Consider the following 24,308-nt stretch of genomic DNA (forward strand, 5'->3'; position numbering starts at 1 on the left):
GGATCCGGCGGCGACACGTGGCACGCTGCGATTCGTCCGCCGGCGCGGGCGGACGTGTCCGGCGCGGGTGGACGTTGTCCGGCGGCGCGAGGTGGAGGACGCTAGGGTTAGACTGCGATTCCGTTTTTCGGGATACCCACATATAAATAGATAGAGGGAGCTAGGAGGCTTCAAATGAGGTGCGGTTTTCGCCCACACGATCATGATCGAACGACCTAGAGCATGGAAGAGAGTTTGGTGGGTTTTGGGCTGGTTTTGGAGGTGGTTTTTGCTGGACACTCAAATGGACTTTGCGGATGCCCGGTTAACCGTTGGAGTACCAAACGACCTTCAAATGGAACGAAACTTGACCGGTAGTCTCCGGGCGGTATATTAAGACCACTTGACAAGCCTCGGTCCATTCCGAGAAAGTTTGACACATGCACACGAAAGAAAACAAGAGGGGTGCACCGGAGGAGATAGGAGCGCCGGATTGGAAAACGGACAACGGGGAAAATGCTCGGATGCATGAGACGAACACGTATGCGAATGCAATGCACATGATGACATGATATGAAAATGCAAGACATGACAAAAAACAAAACGAAAGACAAAACCCGACAACGGAGGGAAAACATATCACAAAGCCGGAAATGGCAAGAGTCGGAGTTACAAAATATGGCAAGTTACATGCGGGGTGTTACATAAGTCTAGATATATCATTTCGACAACAACTAATATGGGACAGAGGGAGTACTATTTCTTTTAGATGGACATCATACTACTATTAAGATGTCAAATTTTGGTTAATGTTTGCCAAATATTAAGGCAAACCGAGCACATAAATTGAAACGTGAAGAACCCCCTAAAAATATGGGTCAACTAGTTAATGGTTCATACTTTTTATTGTATTCGGTTTGCAGTTTGTATCAATCCAAATAGACCCAAAGAGATAAAAGTGGAGTACATCACACAAGTTGAGACCATACCCGGCCATGGGAAATCCCGCCTGGTCGACCCGACCCAACCCGGCCGGTCTTGCCCATGGGCCCTGCCTTCGGGCTTTGCATATGTGCGTTTTAAGAAAGAGGCCCGGCCCGAGGCCTGATGGGCTTTTCCACTGATGGGTTAGGCTTGGGCCTGGAATCTAGGCCCAAAGGCCGGGACTGGGCTTGGGTTTCTTCTGCGGGCTTTTTTAGGCCTGGTCCGAAGCCTAGCCCGACCAGACTTATGGCCAAGGTATAGTTGAGACACGTGTGCGATGTATCTATGAGAACCAACTATTGGTTTGATGGCATAACACACCGCAAATTTAGTGTTATGTATGTCTAGAGATGGAGGATTATTTTCTAAAATGGTTGGAAACATACATCTTTAAAAATGTATCAAATTGGCTTATTCATGATCAAAAGAACTATCGGATATAACTAGATAACAAAGTAACTAAACCCATGGGTACAAATGTTGACGCACAAATCCAAGAAGAAGAGGCACGTGTTCTACCATGTCTCTACTAGTCTAGCTCTGTATGTTTAAGCCTCTGGTGTCATCAAGATGTGCCCCGTACGGCATTGTTTGCGGGTAGATGCATGAGTGCATGAGCTTGGTGACAGTCTTTAGTGATAGCAACACCTCCGATGTACGCATAGGGAGGTAAATATGTCCACCCAGATTCAAGTCCGCACGGATGGTCACATTTTTTTTGGATTTATTCCGTGCTTCTCGACGCTGAATTGGTCTCAAAGGTGCTCATATCGATAGATTGTGCGTGCATGTTCACATGGGCGAGTGTGCGCGCGTGCATGGTGATGTCTCGTACCATGTTTTTGTTAAAGGCCATTCACGCTGTGACGCACGGTGTGATGAGCATAAAAACGGCGCTGCACATGTTCGCCGCCGTCAGACAGCCGCACCGCCACGCGCTCCGGCCGCGGCGGTGCCGTCACCCAGCGCCTTCCTCTCTTCTCTGGTCCAGTCGCGCCGCAGGGACGGGAGGTTCCCGATCGGCAGGGTCAACGTCCGCGCGCTTGCCGCTGGTACTATTCGACTCGTCGCCCCCCATCCTTGCTTGCGCCCCAGGCCACGCGAACGCCAGCCCTGACGTAACGCAGATCACAGAACCCCATGCCCACACCACCACAACGTGCGGTCGGCGTCCCCCTCCCATAAAAACTCCTCCAGAACCAGCCCGGTCTCTCCCCCATCCCCCGCCCCCAAAAAACAATCGCGGCAGAGCCTACTCGTGACTACTCCAACCAATCCGCCCAGCAGAGCCGGCGCGGGGGGAACGCGCACGCTCGCTCGCGCCGCGTTGCATGCGCCGGGCCGCCGCCGCCGCCACCGCCAGGACCAGGATCGGGATGGCGGCGGAGGAGGTCAGGCAGGCGTCCGCGGCCGCCACGGCGGCCGAGGCCGCGTCCGCGTCGGTGCCGGCCCCCGCGGGCTCCCGCTGGGCGCGGGTCTGGCCCTCCGCGCTGCGCTGGATCCCCACCTCCACCGAACGCATCATCGCCGCCGAGAAGCGCCTCCTCTCCATCCTCAAGTCAGTACTCCTTCCCCCCTCCACCCTATCCCTCCCTCTCCAGGAGCACGATTGCTATTAGTATGTGGACGATTACTTGTTCCCGCGTCTTCGGTGTACTATCCCACGATTCGCGAGAGTTGATTGACTTCCCCATGTATCCCAATTTTGGGGCTGCTCTACTTGTAGGGCTGTAATTCGCTAATCCCCTGCCACGACTGACTGTTTGGGAGCGTTGGGCGGGGGTGAACACTACAGCTGTCTGTTTGTGCTAAAACCATCTCGCTCGATTACTGATTCTGGAGCCAATTGTGATGTGGAGCTTACTAGTATCTTAAATCTGGGACCATATCAGAGCAGCGTGTCACTTTGGGATCACTCAGGCCTGGATTTATTATACTTAATTTGAACTGTTCGATTGTTGTTCATAACACTCGGTTTCGTTTAAGTACGGAATTGAGGACTATTCTGTCCGCTGGTTAGTAGTATCTGTTTGGTTTCATGAAGCTCATAAATCAGTATACCATATGTTGTATTCGCTCCGATCCAAAATAAGTGCCGTGGTTTTAGATCAAATAGTGTCAAATAAGGGTCGTGGTTTTAGATCAAATGGTGTCATGGTTTTAGATCAAATGGTGTCATGGTTTTAGTTCAAATTTGAACTAAAACCACGACACTTATTTTGGATCGGAGGGAGTATTTAATAATGTTAATACTTTGGAAGCATCCTTGACCATTAGTTAGTTGGATTTTGTCCATTTGGTCTTGTTATACTGTTTAAAAAATATACTCATGAACTGCATGCGTGGTGAACGGAAGAGAGAACTGTGTTTGTTGTCGATCTAGTCGTTCATTCCAATGCATGATAGCTTGGTCAATAGATTGCTCTCTTTCGATTTATGTAACAAGGCATTTAAAAGCCATTTTCCATTCCAGACCTTAAGTCCTTAACTCCCCGAAGGGATAATGATATGTGTTCATTCCAAGATATAATGTTGTACTCCCTCCGTCCCAAAAAGCTTGCCTTAGATTTGTCTAGATACGGATGTATCTAACACTAGAACGTGTCTAGATACAAACCCAAGACAAGCTTTTTGAGACGGAGGTAATATTGTAGTACTGACATGGAGCATCCCCAGTTTTACGCTTACTTGGCTTTAAGTAGATATTCCAGGTCTTCCTTTATTTTATTGTAGAAGAGTTATATTTCATTGTTCTGATGCATGACGTAACCTTTGATCTTTGCAGAACTGGGTATGTCCAAGAACAAGTCAACATTGGCTCTGCTCCACCTGGGTCAAAAGTAAAATGGTTTAGGTCATCAAGTGATGAGCCAAGGTTCATCAATACAGTGACATTTGATAGCAAGGAGAATGCTCCCACCCTTGTCATGGTCCATGGTTATGGTGCTTCACAGGGGTTCTTCTTTAGAAACTTTGATGCCCTTGCAAGCCGTTTCCGGGTGATTGCCATCGACCAGCTTGGGTAAGCTCTAAGAAAATCAAGACTACTGTGACTTATATTCCTCAAGTGTGGCGATCGAAGTAATTATATTTCCATTCCTTTGTTCAATGTTTCTTAATTGTTACAATTGTCCTTGACACCTGTAGAAAAGGGATATTGGTCTGAACAGTTTTGTGCATTGCAATATTTACACACAATGTGTCTGCATACCCACAAAGTACTAGGATATGATTCCTGGCTTGTTCACATGCCACAAATCTAATTTTGATTGTTTACAATTATCGGTGTTAATGTTATTCGTTCTTGTAAATGACGTAAAGAAAGAAAAATATTAGTGTAGATTCATTGATCGTAGAGTTCAAGATATATGTTAGAAACTGAATGTTATCATAGTGTGAGTTAAGAGGAGTCACGCGCGTCCTTTTACCTCTAGGTAAGGAAAATTAGTCTGACGATACACAAATGTTTGCCTACTGTTAGGATATGTGTCATGGATGATAAAAACTGTTTTATACTGTTCTTGTAATTACTCCACATTCTTTGATGTTGCATATTGTTGATTTTTTCCTACCCTTTTGCAGTTGGGGTGGATCAAGCAGACCTGACTTTGACTGTAGAAGTACTGAAGGTTAGATACAGATACTTTATTTGTTGCATGACTTTGTAAGGTACTGTTGATATTTTATTATGCTATTGGTTCCCCTCAACTGCCACTATCATGTCTGTTGTTGACCATGCCTTGGCATAAAATTTTATGGTGAAACATCCCCTTTTCTTCTGATTTTTGACAATCCTGCAAGCAATTGCTACTATCAGAAACCCATGTAGATGTTCCATCATATTGCTTTGTGATGTAGTTTCTGGTATATGCTTTTTTTTAAACAATGAGTAACATGCTTCCTTCCGTTTTTTATTTTGGTCAACTTTGTAAACAGAAACCGAGGCCTGGTTCATAGATTCTTTTGAGGAATGGCGCAAAGCAAAAAACCTCAGTAATTTTATATTGCTTGGTCATTCTTTCGGAGGATATGTTGCGGCAAAGTATGCCTTACAGGTATATTTATGATAAATTTAGCAAGTGAAGCTACTCGACTCGTGCCTATGATTATTATTCTAAAATGTATGCTTTGTTTCAGCATCCTGAACATGTTCAGCACTTGATTTTGGTTGGTTCTGCTGGCTTTTCGTCAGAAACAGATCATAGTTCTGAGTGGTTAACCAAGTTCCGTGCAACGTGGAAAGGCATGCTAGTAAACCATCTTTGGGAGTCCAATTTTACTCCTCAAAGAATTGTGAGGTAGGCTTCTTCTATTTGTATTTTCATTTTTTACCTAAAAATGCAAATGAAGACAAGATGGAAATCTAAGCCTCTCCACTTCATAGTTAGTAATCATCCACGTCTAGTTAAGTTTTCAAAGTGCATGTACCTTATAAAACAGAGCAATCCATCACTCCCATTTTAACTGCTGGAATTATTATGTGGCCAGCTGTGATAGCCATATCAGACCAAACCTGCCAGCATGATTTTGTTAGGAAAACAGCAAAAGCAAAGTGAACGGAAGCTCCACAAATAAGCTGCACTACTATTTTTCTATCAAATAGAAAAGTAGTTCTCCAAAGTAACACAAATTAACAAAAATCGCAATCAAAACCTTTTGCTGACTTAGAAGTCATTGAAGGCATCATATATACTCTGAACTGGCAGCAGAGCTGGGGTTATAACAACCACGTCATGCTTCAGTCAGTTAAAATGAATGGAAGGACTGGATTGCTCCTTCTATCGAAGTAGATGAGTACTATGTTCAAATTGAAGTGCAGATAGCTGCAACAATGCGAAACCAATCGAATTTCTGCTGTGCTTTTTTATAAACACTCCTTTTGTACTGACATTCATTTATTTTACTTAAACAGAGGATTAGGTCCTTGGGGCCCAGATTTAGTTCGGAGATATACCACTGCTAGGTTTGGCTCACATTCAACAGGTGAATTACTAACAGAAAATGAGTCCTCCTTGCTGACAGGTAAACATTCGTTGTTACATTAATCCAGTAAGTTCATTTTCTTGGATGATGCTTGTAACTGAACCTTATTGTTGCTTTCTTGTATATGAAGATTACATTTACCACACTTTAGCTGCCAAAGCTAGTGGAGAGCTGTGCTTAAAACATATTTTTTCCTTGGGGGCATTTGCAAGGAAACCACTTCTGCACAGGTTAGCTCCTCCTATGTAATTAGTTTCTGGGAACTGTTTCCCTGGTGATCTTAATAGCAGGTACAATAGTTATGTTTCTTAGTAATCATTAAGAATTTAACACAAGATCCCCTTCCATTATATTATCTAAAACTGTTTTTAAAAAGTGAAAAAGGAGTGTGTGGACCCAACTAGTTGAGGAAAATCCACTTTCATTGATTGCAGCTTTTAAATCTTTAGCGGACATGATAGTATTTGTTCTCATGTTCTTCCCTGACATACTTGTTAGTTTCTTCTCCCTTTATAGCATTAGTTAAGTACTCCCTCTGTAAACTAATATAAGACGGCTTATATTACTCAACTAGTACGTCTTATATTACTTTATTACAGGGGTAGTAGATAACTATGGCTGCCAATAACCTCTTATTGTTTTCCACGCATAGATTCATATTCCAGCATGGCTTATCTAGTGAAAAGTTGAACATCTGACTCTACAATCCTGTCATGTATTCTGACATCAGTTCAGTAATGTCATCGATCCTGGATGCACTCTTTTACCAGATTATAATTTCAAAAGCTTAAAATATTCCTCACATGGTGCATGCTTGATAAGAATTTAGTACCAAGCTGATGCAGTTGAAGCACGCATTAGTTTTTACTCCCATGGCATCACATTACCCAGTCTTGTTAGGACAGAAATTGCAAGTCGAGAAACTACTTTAGTTGATAAAATCTGTTGGGGGGAAGAGATCATCCTAATCTACACTATCCGTTTTAATCGTCCACACTTTCTTCAAGAGAGTATTAGCTTATACTCCCTCCGTCCGAAAAAGCTTGTCCCAAACTTGTCCTTCAAATGGATGTATCTAGCACAAAGTTAGTGCTAGATACATCCATTTGAAGGACAAGTTAGTGCTAGATACATCCATTTGAGGGACAAGCTTTTCCGGACGGAGGGAGTAACTAACTAGCTATACTACCAATGTTCGTCCATATATTTAATATACTCCCTCCGTTCGGAATTACTTGTCACAAAAATGGATGTATCTACAACTAAAATACATCTAGATACATTCATTTCTTGGACGAGTAATTCCGAACGGAGGGAGTACATGATAAGGTAAATGATCTTGTAGATGCAGTAATTTACTGACCAAAAATACCAGATATAAGTGAATCATGCAGCATACATATATTTGTAATTTTTCTCACTGGTCTATTAACTTGCAACAGTGCATCCGACTGGAAAGTGCCAACTACTTTCATATATGGTCATGACGATTGGATGAATTACCAAGGGGCGCAGCAAGCACGCAAGGACATGAAAGTTCCTTGCGAAATCATCAGAGTCCCACAGGTCAGTTTCCTTTCTGGCAGTACGTGTACAGCTAAAAGATTGTGATTGGTATTGATGACATATTGCATTAACGGCTATGCAGGGAGGACATTTTGTGTTTATAGATAACCCTGCGGGGTTCCACTCGGCGATCTTCTACGCGTGCCGGAAATTTTTATCTGGAGATGCAGGGGAGGGTCTCTCGCTTCCTGATGGCTTGATATCTGCATGAGGTGTCATCTCGTGTGATATCATACCGAGTAGCGGTATGGGCATAAAGCAAAGCTATACGACTATAGAAATGTTCAATTACTGGTGTCACCAATTTGGTTTTGTATGTATGAATTGTGTGAATATGTCATTCATATGTGCTTGCTTACCAACAACACTAGTGAGACAATTATGTTTTTGTTGTGGGTTTAGATATAATTATGTCATATACGCAGGATATCCCTAGTCAGTTTTTAGGTCAAGTTACTGTGAGTGATGCTCTATATTCTTTCAGGGTCAACTTTATGTTTGCCTGCTACGAAACATCTTCACAGTATATTAACTGCGGTTGCACATTTCATGTCGAAAAAAAAAACTGCGGTTGCACATTCGCTGCAGCCATTGCTGTGCCGTAGCTAGTAAACATACTATTTCGATACTAATACGAGTCTGCAATTACCATCATTGGTCATAGCAAAAACATTTTTGTCACTGCATTTAGTTACTGTTAGGGATTAATTAAGGATAATCTCCCCTCGGCGGTATATATTGTACAATCATCATCGATAATGAGTCACATATTCATTTGCAGTTGTCCTTCACACGCTACTAAGCTCAACAGCTTGCTTGTACCGATAGATTTTATGTCGTAATTGTCAACGCTAAGTTGCTAAGAAAGAAAAGGCGGACGTGGTGTCTTTGAGCTTGAAATTAAAATGAGCTCGGTGAACAGTAAAATCCAAAAAACAAATAAAACAAAATAAAAAAAATCTGAATTTGTTTTGAGACAAATGTTTTGAGTCATGGAATGACATTTGTGGAAGTCATGGAAAAATATCAATGCTGCAAAAATGTTTTTTTCAAAAGCATTTTGAAGGCTGGTTTTATTTTCTTTGCCATGACTTCTACGAATGTCATTTCACGATGAAACTTTACATGCACTTAAAACATTCGCCAAATTTCCTCACAAAAAAAATTCAAAATTCAAAATCTTCTTCTAATATTTTTCGGATTTTACTATTCATCACGAGCTCAAATGAGCTGGCGAGCAGAAGATGACTTTCGGGAAAAACTCAGCACCAGCGAGCGAGCGTGCCGCTCTTTCGCGGCATCGCCTGCCCCATTTGATGAGCCTACACCCACAGGCGGGCCGCGCCGCGGCACGCGCGGCAGAGCATGGAGCCATCGCCGGCCTGGCCGCCGCCACCTCCAGGATCGCCTCCCACGGCCGCGCCGGCGACGCCGCCGCGGCGCGCGCCGTGTTCGACGCGATGCCCCGCCGCGACGCCGTCGCGTGGAACGCCATGCTCACCGCCTACGCCCGCGCCGGCCAGCCGCGCGCGGCCCTCGCGCTCTTCGCCGGCATGGGCACGCCGGACGCCTTCTCCCTCACCGCAGCGCTCTCCGCGGCGGCCTCCCTCCGCTGCCCTCACGCAGGCGCGCAGCTCCACGCCCGCCTCCTCCGCCTCGGCCTGCGCGCGCCGCTCCCCGTCGGCAACGCGCTCGTCGCCATGTACGCCAGGTGCGCCCGCGCAGACGACGCCGCGCGCGCCTTCCGGGAGATGCGCGACCGCAACGCGCTGTCGTGGTGCTCGCTCCTCCACGCCTACGTCGCCTCGGGCCGTATGGCGCTGGCGCGCGAGCTGTTTGACGAAATGCCCGCTGGAAGCATCAGCAGTGTTGCCTGGAACACGCTGCTCACGGGGTATTCCCGCAGTGGCAATGCCGAGCAGTGTCTGCTTCTGTTCAACGAGATGCGGGTGTCGGGGCTGTCTTGCGACGATGCAACGCTCTGCATTCTAATCGACGCTTGCACGGAGCTGCGCTACCCATCCACCGGGGTTGCAGTCCACAAGATCGTTGTGCAGAGTGGCTGGAATGCAATCCCCGAAGTCAATAACTCACTTATTTCCTTCTACAGTAAGTTCAGCTTGCTAGATCATGCCGTCAAGATCTTCGAGTCTATGGTGAGTAGAACCGTCGTGTCCTGGAATTCACTGATCGATGCATACACAAGGCTTGGCCACATTGAACAAGCTGCTGCTCTGTTTCAAAGTGCTCCTGAGACCAATGCCATCTCCTGGACTTCGATGATTGGAGGTTTTGCGAGGAATGGCTGCGCAGATGATGCCCTTGCACTATTTGTCAAGATGCTGGCACACGAGCATATCTGTCGATAGTATATGATAATTAGGGTTGTCGATAGTATGCGCCTGCCCATTGAGCCATCCAGTGCAGACGGCGGTCGATAGTATATGATAATTTGCCTCCAATTTGTTGAAAAAAAAACGGGCTACCCAAGCTGTGACTTGCTCATACTCAATAAACAACTCATGCAGACAGGTGCGGCCCGGTATGTTGATGTAGACCAGGCCGTGAGAGACGGACGACAAGGATGACCGCAACATCAGAGGCAGCTCAGACAGATGAGTCGGCCGCGGCATTATAAGCCGGTGCGGACGGGGAAGATCGGCACCGGTGTCGTAAACCGGCACGGACGGGCGAGTTAATTGCAGGCGTGGTCCCGGCAAGCTGATGTAAACCGGGCCACAGGGACGGCGACTTGCTCACGTTCATTCACCGGGTGGTATGACACGGATGAAACGCCAATGCAGAACGTTGCTAGCGCGTGCTCCGTACCCATGGTATAGACCACGTTTATAATGAATAATTGTCCTGCATATCAAAATATACAGTCCAAAGTAATTATTCTTTTGACAAAAAACAATATGTGTCAAAAATAGACTTAGATAGATGTCACCTGATATGTTAGGCCAGAATTTATCCGCCGCGGTAAAGCTAAAATCAACCACGGATGAGTCACCCGCAGGAGCAAACGGATGAACCGGCCGCGGCGTTGTAAGCCGGTGCGGACGGGCGAGTTGGCCGTGGCGTTGTAAGCCGGCACGGACAGGCGAGTTAGTCCCATGTGTTGATGAAGTGGGGGACGGCGACTTACCCACGTAGCCGTCCAGCAGCATGGCACAGACCAGTCCTAGTGCAATAATCTTGGCGCGCGCCCCTCTGCGACACCTTTGTAACAAATAATGGTCCTGCCCAAAAATAGCAAAGACCAGAGTAATTGTTCTTGGAAGAAACATTATTTGTGCTGATAAAATATGTAGGAAGGATAGCACCTCGTAGTATTGTGCAGTGCCGGTAGGCCGGCTTGTTGCGGGTACCCCGGGTTGCATCCATGGTCACAACAGTGGCAGCAGGGCGGCTTGCGAGGGAAAAAACGCCGGGGCGCAGACATAGCATTTGATTCAAATCCTTGGTTTTGATGTGCTGCACTCATATATAGCACCACTCCGGTGGAATATGCCTTCTTCGGCAACTTGTGATCTGACGGTCCACGAGGTACACAGTACGCCGCGCTCCCGTCAGTCTTCATGATTTGATTGATCTGACTCCGAATCACTGGATGTGAGCGGTGGTTTGACCCTTTGTTAATTGTTCTTCGCCTACGGAACGGCCTCCATCACCAGCGACTTGGCAGGCTGCGGCTATGCAGCAGAGGCGGCAGCGAGGCCCGCAGGTAGAGACAACGGGTTTCAATGGTGATTTGGGAACGCACAGGCAGGAGTAGCGAGGCGAGCGGGCGGCTCGCGGGTGCCGCGGCACAGACGGGCCAGGGCCGCGTCATAGCGGCGGAGGTGAGGCGGGGTGAAGCCTCCTGGCCGGGATGGCCGGAGCGATGACGCCAAGCCGCGCAGTCCAGTCGACGGCGACTTGAAAAGGCTGTGCCAGCAGAAGCAGATGGATCGGCGGCTCAGGCGTCTCGCGAAGTCCATGTCCGGGTCGGTTGTGCTGCAAAAATCCACGCTCGTCTCATCTTCCGGGTCATGGCCTGTTGGATGAATCCACGCCCGTCTCTTTTTTTAGAGCTGCCACACCTAGGGGTGGAAAGTGGTAGCGGATAATCCGAAATATCCGATATTCGTATTTGAGAAAATGCTTATTCGTATCCGAAACATCCGCATCCGAACCAAAGGGTGAGTATCTGGTGCTACCAAACCTTAGGTGCTACCGTGATACGGGCTTCTGGGCCATTGGATTCTCAGATCGGACGACATCTAGGAGTTGTTGGATCTGCTGGACCTATGCGTAATTTTTGGACTCCTAGTAGGCTTTTCTGCAAATGTTGCTGAGTTACTAGGAGCCGTCCGATCTGAGAATCTGACGGCCCAAAAGCCCGTATCACGGTAGCATCTAAGGGTCGGTAGCACTGGATATTTTCCCCCGAACCAAAATGGAAATGGAAATTATCTGTATCCGAATTTATTAAACAAATAAAAAATAAAATATGGCAGGAGATTTTGACACAAATATGGATATGGATGTGGATATATCCGTATCCGAATAAGATTATGGGAGGTACTTTTCAAAATTCCAGACCCAATATTCCAATTATCCAACATAAAAGCAAATAAATGGTCAAATTTTACTCTTTATATGATTAAACTTATAAATTATTATGCATTACAATAGTATTTATTCATAAACCTATTTATCATTGAATTATTGTATGTCACAAGTTGATTATTTCAGGTCATATAGGTATCACCTAATCTACTTAAGCAATATGTTGATATTATTCGTATCCGTTCCGAATCAAGAAAATATCCGATACATGTCCGTATTCGAATAATATCCGAGCCGCATCCATATCCGATAACATCCGTATTCAGATTCGTATTCGTTTTGAAAATATGAAAATGAAAGTGGTAAGAGCACTATCCGATCCGCATCCGATCCGTTTCCACCCCTAGCCACACCCATCCGGGTCCACCCTATTAAAAATAGCTACCACCTTTTTTGGTAGTACTTTCCTTCACACGTAGTTCTTCCGATTCTGTGCTTGTTACCAACTCCAACTTGCCTCGCATGAACTTGAGGCCGTGTATGATGGAACTCTCGGTACACTCGGCACACGTAGACAAATTTATGTCCGTCTCAATGGATCGCTTCGGCTGTTGGGGATCGTAGCAGAATTTTAAAAAATTTCTACGCATCACCAAGATCCATCTATGGAGTCTACTAGCAACGAGAGGGAAGGAGTGCATCTACATACCCTTGTAGATCGCGAGCGGAAGCGTTCAAGTGAACGGGGTTGATGGAGTCGTACTCGTCGTGATCCAAATCACCGATGACCGAGCGCCGAACGGACGGCACCCCCGCGTTCAACACACGTACGGAGCAGCGACGTCTCCTCCTTCTTGATCCAGCAAGGGGGAAGGAGAGGTTGATGGAGATCCAGCAGCACGACGGCGTGGTGGTGGAAGTAGCGGGGATCCCGGCAGGGCTTCGCCAAGCACAAGCGGGAGAGAGAGGTGTCACGGGAGGGAGAGGGAGGCGCCAGGGGCTAGGGTACAGCAGCCCTCCCTCCCCCCCCTTTATATAGGCCCTCTGGGGGGCGCCAGCCCTGGGATCCCATCTATGGGGGGGGCGGCGGCCAAGGGGGGGAAACTTCCTCCCCCAAGTCAGGTGGGGCGCCCCCACCCCCAGGGTTTCCAACCCTAGGCGCAGGGGGAGGCCCATGGGGGGCGCACCAGCCCACTAGGGGCTGGTTCCCCTCCCACTTCAGCCCATGGGGCCCTCCGGGATAGGTGGCCCCACCCAGTGGACCCCCGGGACCCTTCCGGTGGTCCCGGTACAATACCGATAACCCCCAAAACTTTCCCGGTGGCCGAAACTGGCTTCCTATATATAATTCTTCACCTCCGGACCATTCCGGAACTCCTCGTGATGTCCGGGATTTCATCCGGGACTCCGAACAACTTTCGGGCTTCTTGGGGAGCATTGTGCCTCCACACCGCTCCAACGGAGACGTACTTCCCCTCAAAAGGAAGGAACTTCGGTAACACATCCTCGTCTTCACCGGCTCCACTCTTGGTTATACCGTTCCTTTACTTTAGCTAGTTTACTTGTGTTATATCTCTTACTTGCTTGCGTGCTTGTTGTCGTTGCATCATATAGGTTGCTCACTTAGTTGCATATCTAGACAACCTATTTTGATGCAAACTTTAATTTGGTAAAGAAAAGCTAAAAATTGTTAGTTGCCTATTCACCCCCCCTCTAGTCAACTATATCGATCCTTTCAATTGGTATCAGAGCCTCGTCTCTTTATTAAGGACTTTACCGTCCAAAGAGTATGGTTGACGTCGTAGACGGTGCGGAGGAGCACTCCGGTGAGAATCCAGTCTCGTCTACGGGAGATGGGGGAACCGCGGTCTCTCGTGAGGAATTCAATGTGGCGTTGGACACATTGAAAACCTCCATGACGACCAAGGTCGAAAGCATGTTGAATAAATTCTTAGAAGGGCTTAAACTTACCACTGCACCGTTGAAAGTGGGTGATTCCGCTAACAAGGTGACGGATGCTACTTCCGACAAGGGGGAAGCTTCGAGCGAGAAGGCTCCTTGTTCTAGTGATAAAAATGGGACCGGCATCTTTGCCCATGTGGAACCTCCACCTGTCTATGGTGGAACGCTCCCTTCCACTCATTTGAATCATGCCGGCCCGGCCCCTAAGATTGAGAAGAATGTAGATTTTGATTCTTGGGTCTATCGTTTTAAGCGTCATTTAAATCATGTGACCACTAACCTTTGGAGAATCATTGAAGAAGGTTTTTATCCGCATGACCGAAGTAACTTCACTCCTAGAGAAGTTGTGGATCATCAATTCAATGAGAATGCTCTCTTCATCATCCAAGAAGCAATCCCATCCGAAGATCTTCCTCATCTCCGGCCTTACACCGTGGCCAAAGATGCTTGGCTCCAAGTTGTTTCCCTCTATCGGGGAAGCGCAAGCATTCAACGCTCCAACTATGAAGTGGTGCAAGATGAAGCCGACGAGTTTGCAATGAAAGAAGATGAAGAACCTCGTGAGCTTTTTCGGAGAGTAACCAAACTCGCGGTCTCTCTTCGAGATCATGGAAGTAAGGACACGGATGACAATTGGATCAAGCGCAAATTCCTCAAGGCAATGATGCCCTACCACAAAGCCATGTCCTCCGTAATTCGTCAAAGGCCGGACTTCCACACCTTGTCATCAAGTGAAGTGTTGGATGAGTTTGTTGCTATGAGCATCTTGGACAAGACCGCCGACAATGCGGTTCTTCGCTCTCAAAGAGTTAAGAAGCCCAACCTTGCTCTAAAGGCCAAGGTTAGTATGGAGGAAGAGGATGAAGAGGAAGAAGAGGAGGGCAACCTCGAAGATACGAAGTATGCCTATCATGAACACATGGCTCTTGCTTCAAGGCAATTTTGGAGCAAGAAGAACACGAGGCCAAACTTCAACAAAAGCAACTCAAGTGGCGCAAAGGGCAAGCAACGGATGAGGACTTGCTTCAATTGTGGCAATGTGAGCCACTTTGTTGCGGAGTGCCCTTACGAGAAGAGGGAAGACAATGGTGGCAAGCTCATTAGAAAAGACAAGGCCAAGTCGTTCCCCAACAAGAGCAACTTCACCAAGAAGACTCCTCCCAAGGCGTTGGTGGTTCAAGAAGAGTACAATGAGGATGATGACGATGATGAAGATAGTGAGTCGGTTGCCATGGCCTCCGTTGCCATTGCGAAGACTCCACGGGTGTCTCTCTTCGACTCACCCAATGAGAACATCACCGCCAAGTGCCTCATGGCTAAAGCCACCAATAAGGTAACCTCCAACATCAAAACTACCATCATTAATCATCCTTCTACGACGGATAGCATTGATGAACATGAGGGGACAAATGTGGAGGAAAATGAGTTTGAGATCTTTATGGGTAAACTCAAGGGTAAATCCAAGAAGCACTTCGTTGCTCTCTTGGAACAACTTGGTGAAGCCAATGACATGATCGAGGCTCACGAAGATACCATCTCTAAGATGGAGGGGCATAGTCGTGACTATGCCGATGAGATTTCGGATCTTTCCAATGCTCTTGACGAAGAGTGTGGTCTTCGTTTGGCTCTTGAGGAGTCATACAACGATGATCATGCTAAGTTAAAGAAAGATCTTGATCATGCTCTTGTTGTGTCTCGTGTGCTAAACTCCGAGAAGGCAAAACTTGGGGTTGATCTTGCTAGACTCAAAGAGGAGTTTGGCATTCTCGACAAGGCTCACAAAGTCTTGAAGGGTGTTCATGTTAGCCTCAAGGAGTCTCATGATCAACTCCAAGTGAAGCTAACAAAGGAGAAAGCCCCTTTCCTCATATGGTGTTAATTGATAATGCAAATGCTACTAACCCGTGTTGTGAGCATGTTCATCTTGTTGAGGAGAATGCTAAGTTGAAGGAGCAACTTGAGAAAGGCCTTGTGTCATGCATACAAGGTGAGAAGAACCTCAACGACCTCTTGAGCAATCAAAAGGAAGTTGTGGCCAAGGAGGGGATTGGGTTCGCACCCAATCCCAAGAACAATAAGAAGAATGACAAGACCAAGCGACCTCCTCCTCTCAAGCAAACTTTTGTGAAGGAGGGAGAGGGTGCTTCCAAGGAGAAGAAGAACAATGCGAAGGGTGGCGGTGTCAAGAAGAGCAATGCCACTCCTTCCAACAAAGCCGGTGACTTTAATCCTTCTTATGTGTTATGCCGTGCTAGTGATGGGCATGTTTTTGCCAAATTCGTTGGTTCTCCTCATGAGTACATTGAATGGTCTATTTGGGTTCCTAAGACCCTTGTTGCTAACATCAAAGGACCCATTACAAAATGGGTACCTAAAACCAAGCATTGATCTCTTGTAGGTGTTTGCTTCCGGTGGGGGATCATGGTTGCTCGATAGTGGAGCTACAAATCATATGACCGGAAGCAAGGACTTGGTGGTGGACGTGCACAAGATTCCATCTATGCCCACCAATGTCGAGTGGGGTGATGCCTCGTCTTCTAAGGTATTGGGACTCGGCAAAGTTGTCATTTCTCATGATCTCACGATCGAGAAGGTCATGCTAGTTGAGTCCCTTGCATACAATTTACTTTCCGTTCATCAACTTGCTATCATGGGCTTTGCCACCTTCTTTGATATTGATACCATGGCCCTCTTGTGGAGCAAGACTCTTAAAGTAGCCTTTGTTGGGCATGTCGAGAATGGTCTCTATGTGATTAACTTTTCGGAGCAACCCACTAAGACCGCGACATGCCTAATGGCTAAAGTTGACGTGGGATGGCTTTGGCATCACCGTTTAGCCCATGTCAATATGAGATCTTTGCAAAGTCTTCTCAAGGGGGACCATGTCCGTGGACTAACGAACGTTAGTTTTGCCAAAGATTGTGCTTGCAGTGCTTGTATCGAAGGAAAGCTTCATGAGAAGGTTCACCCTCCCACGACTCTTATTTACTCGAAGAGGCCGTTGGAGCTCCTTCATTTGGATCTCTTTGGGCCTCCATCCTTTGATAGTCTTGAGGGTAGAAAGTACTGCTTGGTAATTGTGGATGATTATTCTAGATACACGTGGGTGTATTTCTTCAAGAGGAAGAGTGAGACCCAACAAACAGTCATTGACTTTGCAAATGAAGCCCAACGTCAACACAATCCAAAGATCTTGACAATAAGAAGTGACAACGGCACCGAGTTCAAGAACTACACCTTGGATGAGTTTCTCAGTGATGAGGGGATCAAGCATCAATATTCCGCACCTTACACCCCTCAACAAAATGGTGTTGCGGAGAGGAAGAATCGGACGTTGATGGATGCGGCAAGGACCATGATGGCGGAGTTCAAGTCTCCATACAACTTTTGGGCCAAAGCCATCAACACCGCGTGTCATGCTTCAAATCGGCTCTATCTTCGCAAAGGCTTGAACAAGACTCCATATGAGATCCTCACCGGTAACAAGCCCAACCTCAAGTACTTTCGGGTGTTCGGGTGTAAGTGTTTCATTCTCAAGAAAGGTGTTCGTTTGTCTAAATTTGAGACTAGAGCTCATGAGGGCATATTTGTTGGTTATGCTACAAACTCCCATGCTTACCGTGTTCTCAATAAGTCCACGGGACTTATTGAGGAGACGTGTAACGTGGAGTTTGATGAAAATAATGGCTCCCAAGTGGATCAAAGTGGTACTTGTCATGTAGGTGATGAAATTCCTCCCCAAGCCATAAGAAGAATGGGTATTGGATATATCCTACCCATTGAGGAACCCCTTGTGGCCGAAGGAGAAGGACAATGCTCCACTCAAGTGGAGCCATCACCAACCCAAGACCCACACGCTTCCGAAGAACAAAGTGAAGGCCCTCAACCTCATGAACAAGATCAAGGGCAAGATCAACATCAAGATGGTGGTGATCCACCAAATGATGCCCAAGGTCAAGTTCTTCCCCTCGAGCTAGTTCAAGATCAAGAACAAGCTCAAGACTACGCTCAAGATGATCAAGTAACCCCTCCTCACTTCACTTCCGAGGAGGAATTGGAGCGTCGTGCCGCTAAGATCGCTTCCAAGCTCACCACCAAAGGTCATCTCATGGAGAATGTGGTTGGAAGCCTAACAAAGGGGGTAAGCACTAGTAGACAATTAGCAAACTATTGTGAACATCATGCATTTGTTTCTTGTGTCGAACCCCAAAAGGTTTATGAAGCGCTTGAGGACCCGGATTGGCTCAACGCCATGCATGAAGAACTCAACAACTTCGAACATAACCAAGTGTGGAAGTTAGTGCCAAGGCCAACCGGGAATCATAATGTCATTGGAACCAAGTGGATATTCAAGAACAAGCAAGACGCTCATGGAATCATTGTTCGCAACAAGGCTCGTTTGGTGGCATAAGGCTACTCCCAAGTCGAGGGTATCGACTACGGTGAAACCTTTGCCCCCGTTGCTCGCCTTGAATCTATTCGTTTGTTGATTGCTTATGCTTCTCATCATAATTTCACTTTGCAACAAATGGATGTGAAGAGTGCTTTTCTTAATGGTCCCATAAATGAGTTGGTATATGTCAAACAACCCCCCGGGTTCGAAGATCCCTATTTCCCCGATCATGTGTATCAACTCCACAAGGCACTCTATGGCCTTAAACAAGCCCCACGTGCGTGGTATGAGCATCTTACGGAGTTGTTACAAGATCGTGGATTCGAAATCGGGAAAATCGACCCCACTCTTTTTACTAAGAAGGTCAAAGGGGAGTTATTTGTGTGGCAACTATATTTTGATGATATTATTTTTGGTTCCCCTAACAAAGCTTTCAATGAAGAATTTGCCGCTCTCATGACCTCAAAGTTCAAGATGTCTATGATGGGAGAGTTGAAGTTCTTTCTCGGATTCGAAATCAAACAAAGAAGAGAAGGAACCTTCATCAACCAAGCCAAATACACTCAAGACATGCTAAAGAGATTCAAGCTAAGTGATGTCAAGCCGGCTTCCACTCCAATGCCCACCAAGTGCCAACTTGACATTGATCCCAATGGTAAAGCAGTGGATCAAAAGGTATATCGCTCTATGATTGGATCCTTGCTTTACCTTTGTGCATCTAGACCGGATATCATGTTGAGTGTGGGAATATGTGCACGGTTTCAAGCCGCACCTAAGGAAAGCCACTTTGTGGCGGTCAAGCGAATCTTTCGATATTTGGCTCATACCCCAAACTTTGGCCTATGGTACCCAAGAGGAGCAAACTTCAAGCTTGTAGGTTATTCGGACTCCGATTGGGCAGGAGACAAAGTGGATAGGAAGTCCACTTCCGGAGGGTGCCAATTTCTTGGTTGCTCTTTGGTAAGTTGGTCTTCTAAAAAGCAAAGTTGTGTGTCTCTCTCGTCCACCGAAGCGGAGTATGTGGCGGCCGGAAGTTGTTGTGCACAACTATTATGGATGAGGCAAACTTTAAAGGATTACGGTGTCATTTGTGACAAAGTGCCTCTTTGGTGTGACAATGAAAGTGCTATCAAGATTTCTCTCAACCCGGTGCAACACTTCAAGACAAAGCATATTGAGATTCGGTATCACTTCATCCGGGATCATATTAGGCGAGGGGAGATCGAGCTCAACTATGTCAACACTCATGATAACCTTGCAGATATTTTCACGAAGCCATTGGATGAAGCAAGATTTCGCGAGTTAAGGCATGAGCTAAATATCATTGATTCGAGCAATGTGGTTTGAACCTTTGCACACCCCTCATATTCATTGTGCTTTCTTGTCTAGGTGTAGGCATGGGCGTAGGGGGAGTGTTGTTCTCTCAATGAACTTTCCCTCCCCCCACAATGCATAAACTGATCTCACTCTTTCACATTAGCCATTTTTGATGGTACTTGTGCTTCAAAGACGAGCTTTGGTCATGGGCCCAAGGATAATTCTTCGCGGTGCCATACCAAGTGACTCAAACATAGGTGGCCTCGGCCACCGCCCTCTCGTATAGAGGCGTGTGATTCTTGTTCTCTTGCTAGTGCTCTTGTTGGTCTTCTTGCCGTTGTTTCCCGTCTTTCGTTTTGCACCATATGTGTTGAGTCTGGTTTGAGTTGCGCTGGGCGGTACTACCGTTGTGCAGGAGCGGTACTACCGCTGGAGCGGTACTACCGCTCCACGGAGCGGTACTACCGCTTATACGGCAGAGCGGTACTACCGCCCCTCACCACGGTACTACCGCTGAGGGGCGGGGCCAGGGGGTTAAGTCGTGGGCAGGGGTGGTTTCCTCCACCCCATACCCATTTGCTTCGTCCCCTGGTTCCTCTTCCTCTCTCTCCAGCGCCATCTCGCCGCGGGAAGGCTCCGGCGGCCCTCCGTCTCCGGACCGTTCCTCTCCATTTCCTTCGGTGGAGTCGATCCCCACCTCGTCCTCTTGCCATGGATGCCGGTATTGCCCCCGTTCCTCTTCTCTTCTTGTCTAGTTTTCAGATCTCGCGTTTTAGGGGCAATAGTAGTTGCATCTCTAGATTTTTGGCCAAATCTAGGCTTGAGTAGGTTGGAGAAGGCAACTAGACTCTTTGGATTGATGTTTGGTAGGTTTATTTTTGAATTTGGCATCCCCGGTAGTGCCGGATCTGACCACGGCAGTAGGGATCCGCCGTGCCCCATCTCAGGCGGTACTACCGCCCATCTGGCACGGTACTACCGCTGGAGCGGTACTACCGCTCCACGGAGCGGTACTACCGCTTATGTGGCTAAGCGGTACTACCGCTGAGCAGGCACGGTACTACCGCTGGATGCCCAGTTCCATTGTTTCCTACCACGTGTTGATCCATATTTGTTGTGTTTATTTGGTTTTGATCGTTCCTTCTGGTTGTTTCTTGTGTCCGTGTGTTTGGTTCCAGGTGATGAACATCCTGAGCAGCAAGTCCGTCGTGTCAACCCCGGGCGTTCAACGTCGAAGCGGTACCGCTCATCTGAGACTGCAGGTGGTTCTTCCAGTGCTCCACAGCCAGCAGGGGGTGCTTCCTCAAGTGCTAATCCTCCTCGCAAGAAGAAGATTGCCAGCCGACCGAAGCCAAGTGGCAAGAAAGTGACTGAGATGTCTAGCAAGGAATTCTGGGACAGGCGTCGGCGCAACCCCTATGAGGAAGACCAAGAACCCAATCTTGTCAATCGCCCGTTCTGGAACCGGTTTCAGTATGCCACATACTTTGATGTGATCAAGGCTAAGAAGAATCTCTTTGTCAATGTTCATTCCATCAACACGGATGCTATGGAGAAGGACCTTGAGTACTTTGGTGATGCCCTACAGATGTGCTCTTAGTTGAACATTCTCAGGATCATGCAGTTCAACAAGGACTTTGATGCAGATTTGCTGGCACAGTTCTTTGCCACTGTTCACCTAGGAACTGATGCAGACAGGACTCTGACTTGGATGACAAATGGAAAGGTGCTAGCTGTCAAGTGGCAGGCCTTCATGGGGCTGCTTGAGGTGGAAGATCAAGGGCTCGAGACTCCAGTTGGCTTTCGTCCTCACCAAAATGTCACCTCCACTCACAAGCAAGCCCTCTGGCCCTACTGTACTCGGAAGGTCCACCCTGAGACCAGGAAGGAAACCTATGAGTTGTCTACCTATCTGGACATCCTTCACCGTATCTTCCGCGAGACTCTCTTCCCTCGTATTGGGAATCTGGACATGGTACACTCTTACCTTGTGGACATGCTTCTCTTCTGCCAGCGTGAGAAGGACGCAAACACCGGCGAGTCCCTGGACATCTCTCACGTCATGTGGTCTGAGCTTCTGGCGGCTGTTTCTGAGCGCAAGTGCCCAATTTATGGTCCGTTCATCATGTTGCTTATTGAGAGGGCCTGGAGACATACCTATCCTGAGGAGCAGCTGGAAACTGGAGAGTTGGTCTCTCATGAGATCAAGCGTCTGAGGAAGAAGGATAATTGGGGTAGATCTGGAGCTCCATCTTCTGCTGCTGCCATGGAGACCGAGGACGAGGCTGATGCCGGTGATGATGATGAGGATTATGTGCCTCCTGGGACAGAGCCTTCTGTAGCAGAGCCCTCTTGGGCAAAGAAGCTCAAACGCAAGATGAAGAAGCTGTTCTGCATGGAGTCTCATGGTCAGTACATGACTCATGTGGCTGAGAAGAAGGCAAGAGGACGTCACAAGGAGCTGATGCGTCAGATGGGTGCGACAGTCACCAGCGGCTCAGAGGGTCAGATTACTGAGGAGGAGGAGTGGATCCAGCAGCATTGTCCGTGGACCGAATCAGATGCCGAGCAGTTTCCAGGCGAGGACGGCAGTGCAGATGATCACGCAGAGTCCTGATGTTCGAGATCCTCAGCATGCTCTCACCTGGAGCCATAGGTTAGCTCTTTGCCCCTTTTGGTGTCTTGATGCCAAAGGGGGAGAGAGTTTAGGGATTTGCGTCATTGTGTTGCGAGTGTGTCTTTGCGCTTTCGTTATGTGCTACTTTGTGCTTTGCTTGGACCTTGTGCTTTGCTTCGTTTTGTGTTCAGTGAGACTTTAGTTCGAGTCATATGGTGTGAGACATGTGCTACCCTATCATTATCATATCTTTATCTTTGTCTCTAGTCATTTGATATCTCATGAGTTATATGCTTCATTATGTTATATATCCTGCTATCTTGTATCTCGCTTAGGTTGTTGGTCTCTAAAATACAGGGGGAGTGTTGATCCTAGTATGTGTGTCGTGCAGTTCAAAGCACTTATCTTGATGGCACACATCTAGGGGGAGCCCGTCTATATTTTAGAGATTTGGGGTTTGCTTATGTCCTTTGTTTTTCCCAGTTGTGCAAATCCCGTATTGTCATCAATCCACCAAAAAGGGGGAGATTGTAAGGGCATATTTATCCCTAAGATGTTTTGGTGATTGATGACAATGCTTTTGCGGACTAATCATGTGCATTGAGTGTTTTTCAGAGATTCATCCTTTTGGCACGAGACGATTTCCTCCCCTCGGAGCTTAAAGCGAAGACGGTGTAGTCCTTTCGGATTAGTTTGGTGGACTAGTTTCATAGGGATCACCGTACTATCAAGAGGGGGTCCGTTCTGGAAAGGCTAGGGCGAAATCATCACGTACACTTCCTTTGCCCCTCCCTCCAAGCCTTTCCGTTTCGATGATGGGTGTAATGACCCATATTTTTTTCGCATAGTAATTCCACTCTTAACTAGATAATTAAGTAGAATCCATTAAGCAAATACATATCAGATTTCTTCAACAAGCATCATAACCACTCAAGTATATATATTTATATTCATAAACCTCAAAAAGTATAGCTGTAAAAGTGTATTACAAATCTTTGGAAAAAAATTTAGGGAGACCATGCTATGCTAAGCTATACAGTTGGACCAACACAAAATATCTCTGGGTCAACCAGAACAGCAAGACACATGGACCACCACCCTCACGTGCACCATATTAATAGTCAATTGGTCAACAGTATAGTCTATGTATGGGCTTCAACCTTCAGCCAATTAGAAGCTAGCACCTGTGAGAACAATGGAGAAGAGGATGGGCAGCCATACCAGCCAAGGGAGGTGGATATCAGATATTAGATGGCAAGGAGAGCAGAGTAAGCAACTGCCAAGTTTCACTCGTCTCAGCTCTACCCAAAATAGCCAGACCAAGCCCTCTTCTTCCCAGCAACACTAGCATTCCCCTGTCCAAAACCAACAAAGATCCAAGAACAATAAGTGAAGATGGTGACATGAGAAATCATCAGTAGACTGAAGGGGACAGGCTAGAGCAAGAAGCTAGCCTACTGGACTGGGGTCTGGAGTGTAGGAGCAGCAAGAGTAGGGCCAACAGAGAGAACAGAAGAAGAAAGGTGAGTTCTTCCTCTTCTGCCAGTTCTTAGTACTCACATACACAAAGAGGCCTAACCCAGATGCACACACAATATTCCTCAATGAATTTTCACATATGCACATAAAAGATAAGCCATCACAGTAGCATCACATCTCAGTTTAGGAAATAAAAGTATGAGGAAGAAAGGGGATACAGCCTCAAATAACTCAAATAAAAGGGATCAGGTTATTGTACAGTATCAGCACACCATAATCTTGAACAGGGAGTGATGAACTTGTTCAACACACACATGTGAGCCAATTTAATTTACTAAATCTGAGAACTTGAACGTAAAAAAAATTGGGAAGGGAACAAGGCATCACTAACCTACACATATGTTCGATCTGCTCCATGGCCACGCATTGGAGCTCTAACCTGCACCATCCAGCATCACGGCGACGCCCAACACC

General features: G+C 46.9%; 2 protein-coding genes across 2 annotated transcripts; both read left to right on the forward strand.

Annotated features, from left to right (window-relative positions):
* The first annotated feature begins 2,112 nt into the window (after positions 1-2,112).
* On the forward strand, positions 2,113-7,964 carry LOC123122218 (probable 1-acylglycerol-3-phosphate O-acyltransferase). The gene is made up of 9 exons (XM_044542363.1): positions 2,113-2,521; positions 3,749-3,985; positions 4,546-4,592; positions 4,900-5,018; positions 5,101-5,261; positions 5,876-5,985; positions 6,077-6,176; positions 7,389-7,512; positions 7,595-7,964. The coding sequence occupies exons 1-9, from the start codon at positions 2,295-2,297 to the stop codon at positions 7,721-7,723; spliced, it is 1,254 nt and encodes a 417-aa protein (XP_044398298.1). The 5' UTR covers positions 2,113-2,294; the 3' UTR covers positions 7,724-7,964.
* An 813-nt stretch (positions 7,965-8,777) lies between these two features.
* Positions 8,778-9,989, forward strand: LOC123125192 (pentatricopeptide repeat-containing protein At2g36980, mitochondrial-like). Its single transcript, XM_044545721.1, has one exon. The coding sequence runs from the start codon at positions 8,829-8,831 to the stop codon at positions 9,879-9,881; it is 1,053 nt and encodes a 350-aa protein (XP_044401656.1). The 5' UTR covers positions 8,778-8,828; the 3' UTR covers positions 9,882-9,989.
* Positions 9,990-24,308: the final 14,319 nt, after the last annotated feature.

The sequence above is a fragment of the Triticum aestivum genome, chromosome 5D (assembly GCF_018294505.1).
Source record: "Triticum aestivum cultivar Chinese Spring chromosome 5D, IWGSC CS RefSeq v2.1, whole genome shotgun sequence".
Classification (NCBI taxonomy): domain Eukaryota; kingdom Viridiplantae; phylum Streptophyta; class Magnoliopsida; order Poales; family Poaceae; genus Triticum; species Triticum aestivum.

Excerpts from the sequence above, each read along its gene's own strand:
- LOC123125192 (XM_044545721.1), top strand. The coding sequence starts at position 8,829 with ATGAGCCTACACCCACAGGCGGGCCGCGCCGCGGCACGCGCGGCAGAG.
- LOC123122218 (XM_044542363.1), top strand. The coding sequence starts at position 2,295 with ATGCGCCGGGCCGCCGCCGCCGCCACCGCCAGGACCAGGATCGGGATG. Across the intron at positions 5,019-5,100 it reads CGGCAAAGTATGCCTTACAG|CATCCTGAACATGTTCAGCA; the intron begins GTATATTTATGA and ends GCTTTGTTTCAG. Across the intron at positions 6,177-7,388 it reads AGGAAACCACTTCTGCACAG|TGCATCCGACTGGAAAGTGC; the intron begins GTTAGCTCCTCC and ends AACTTGCAACAG.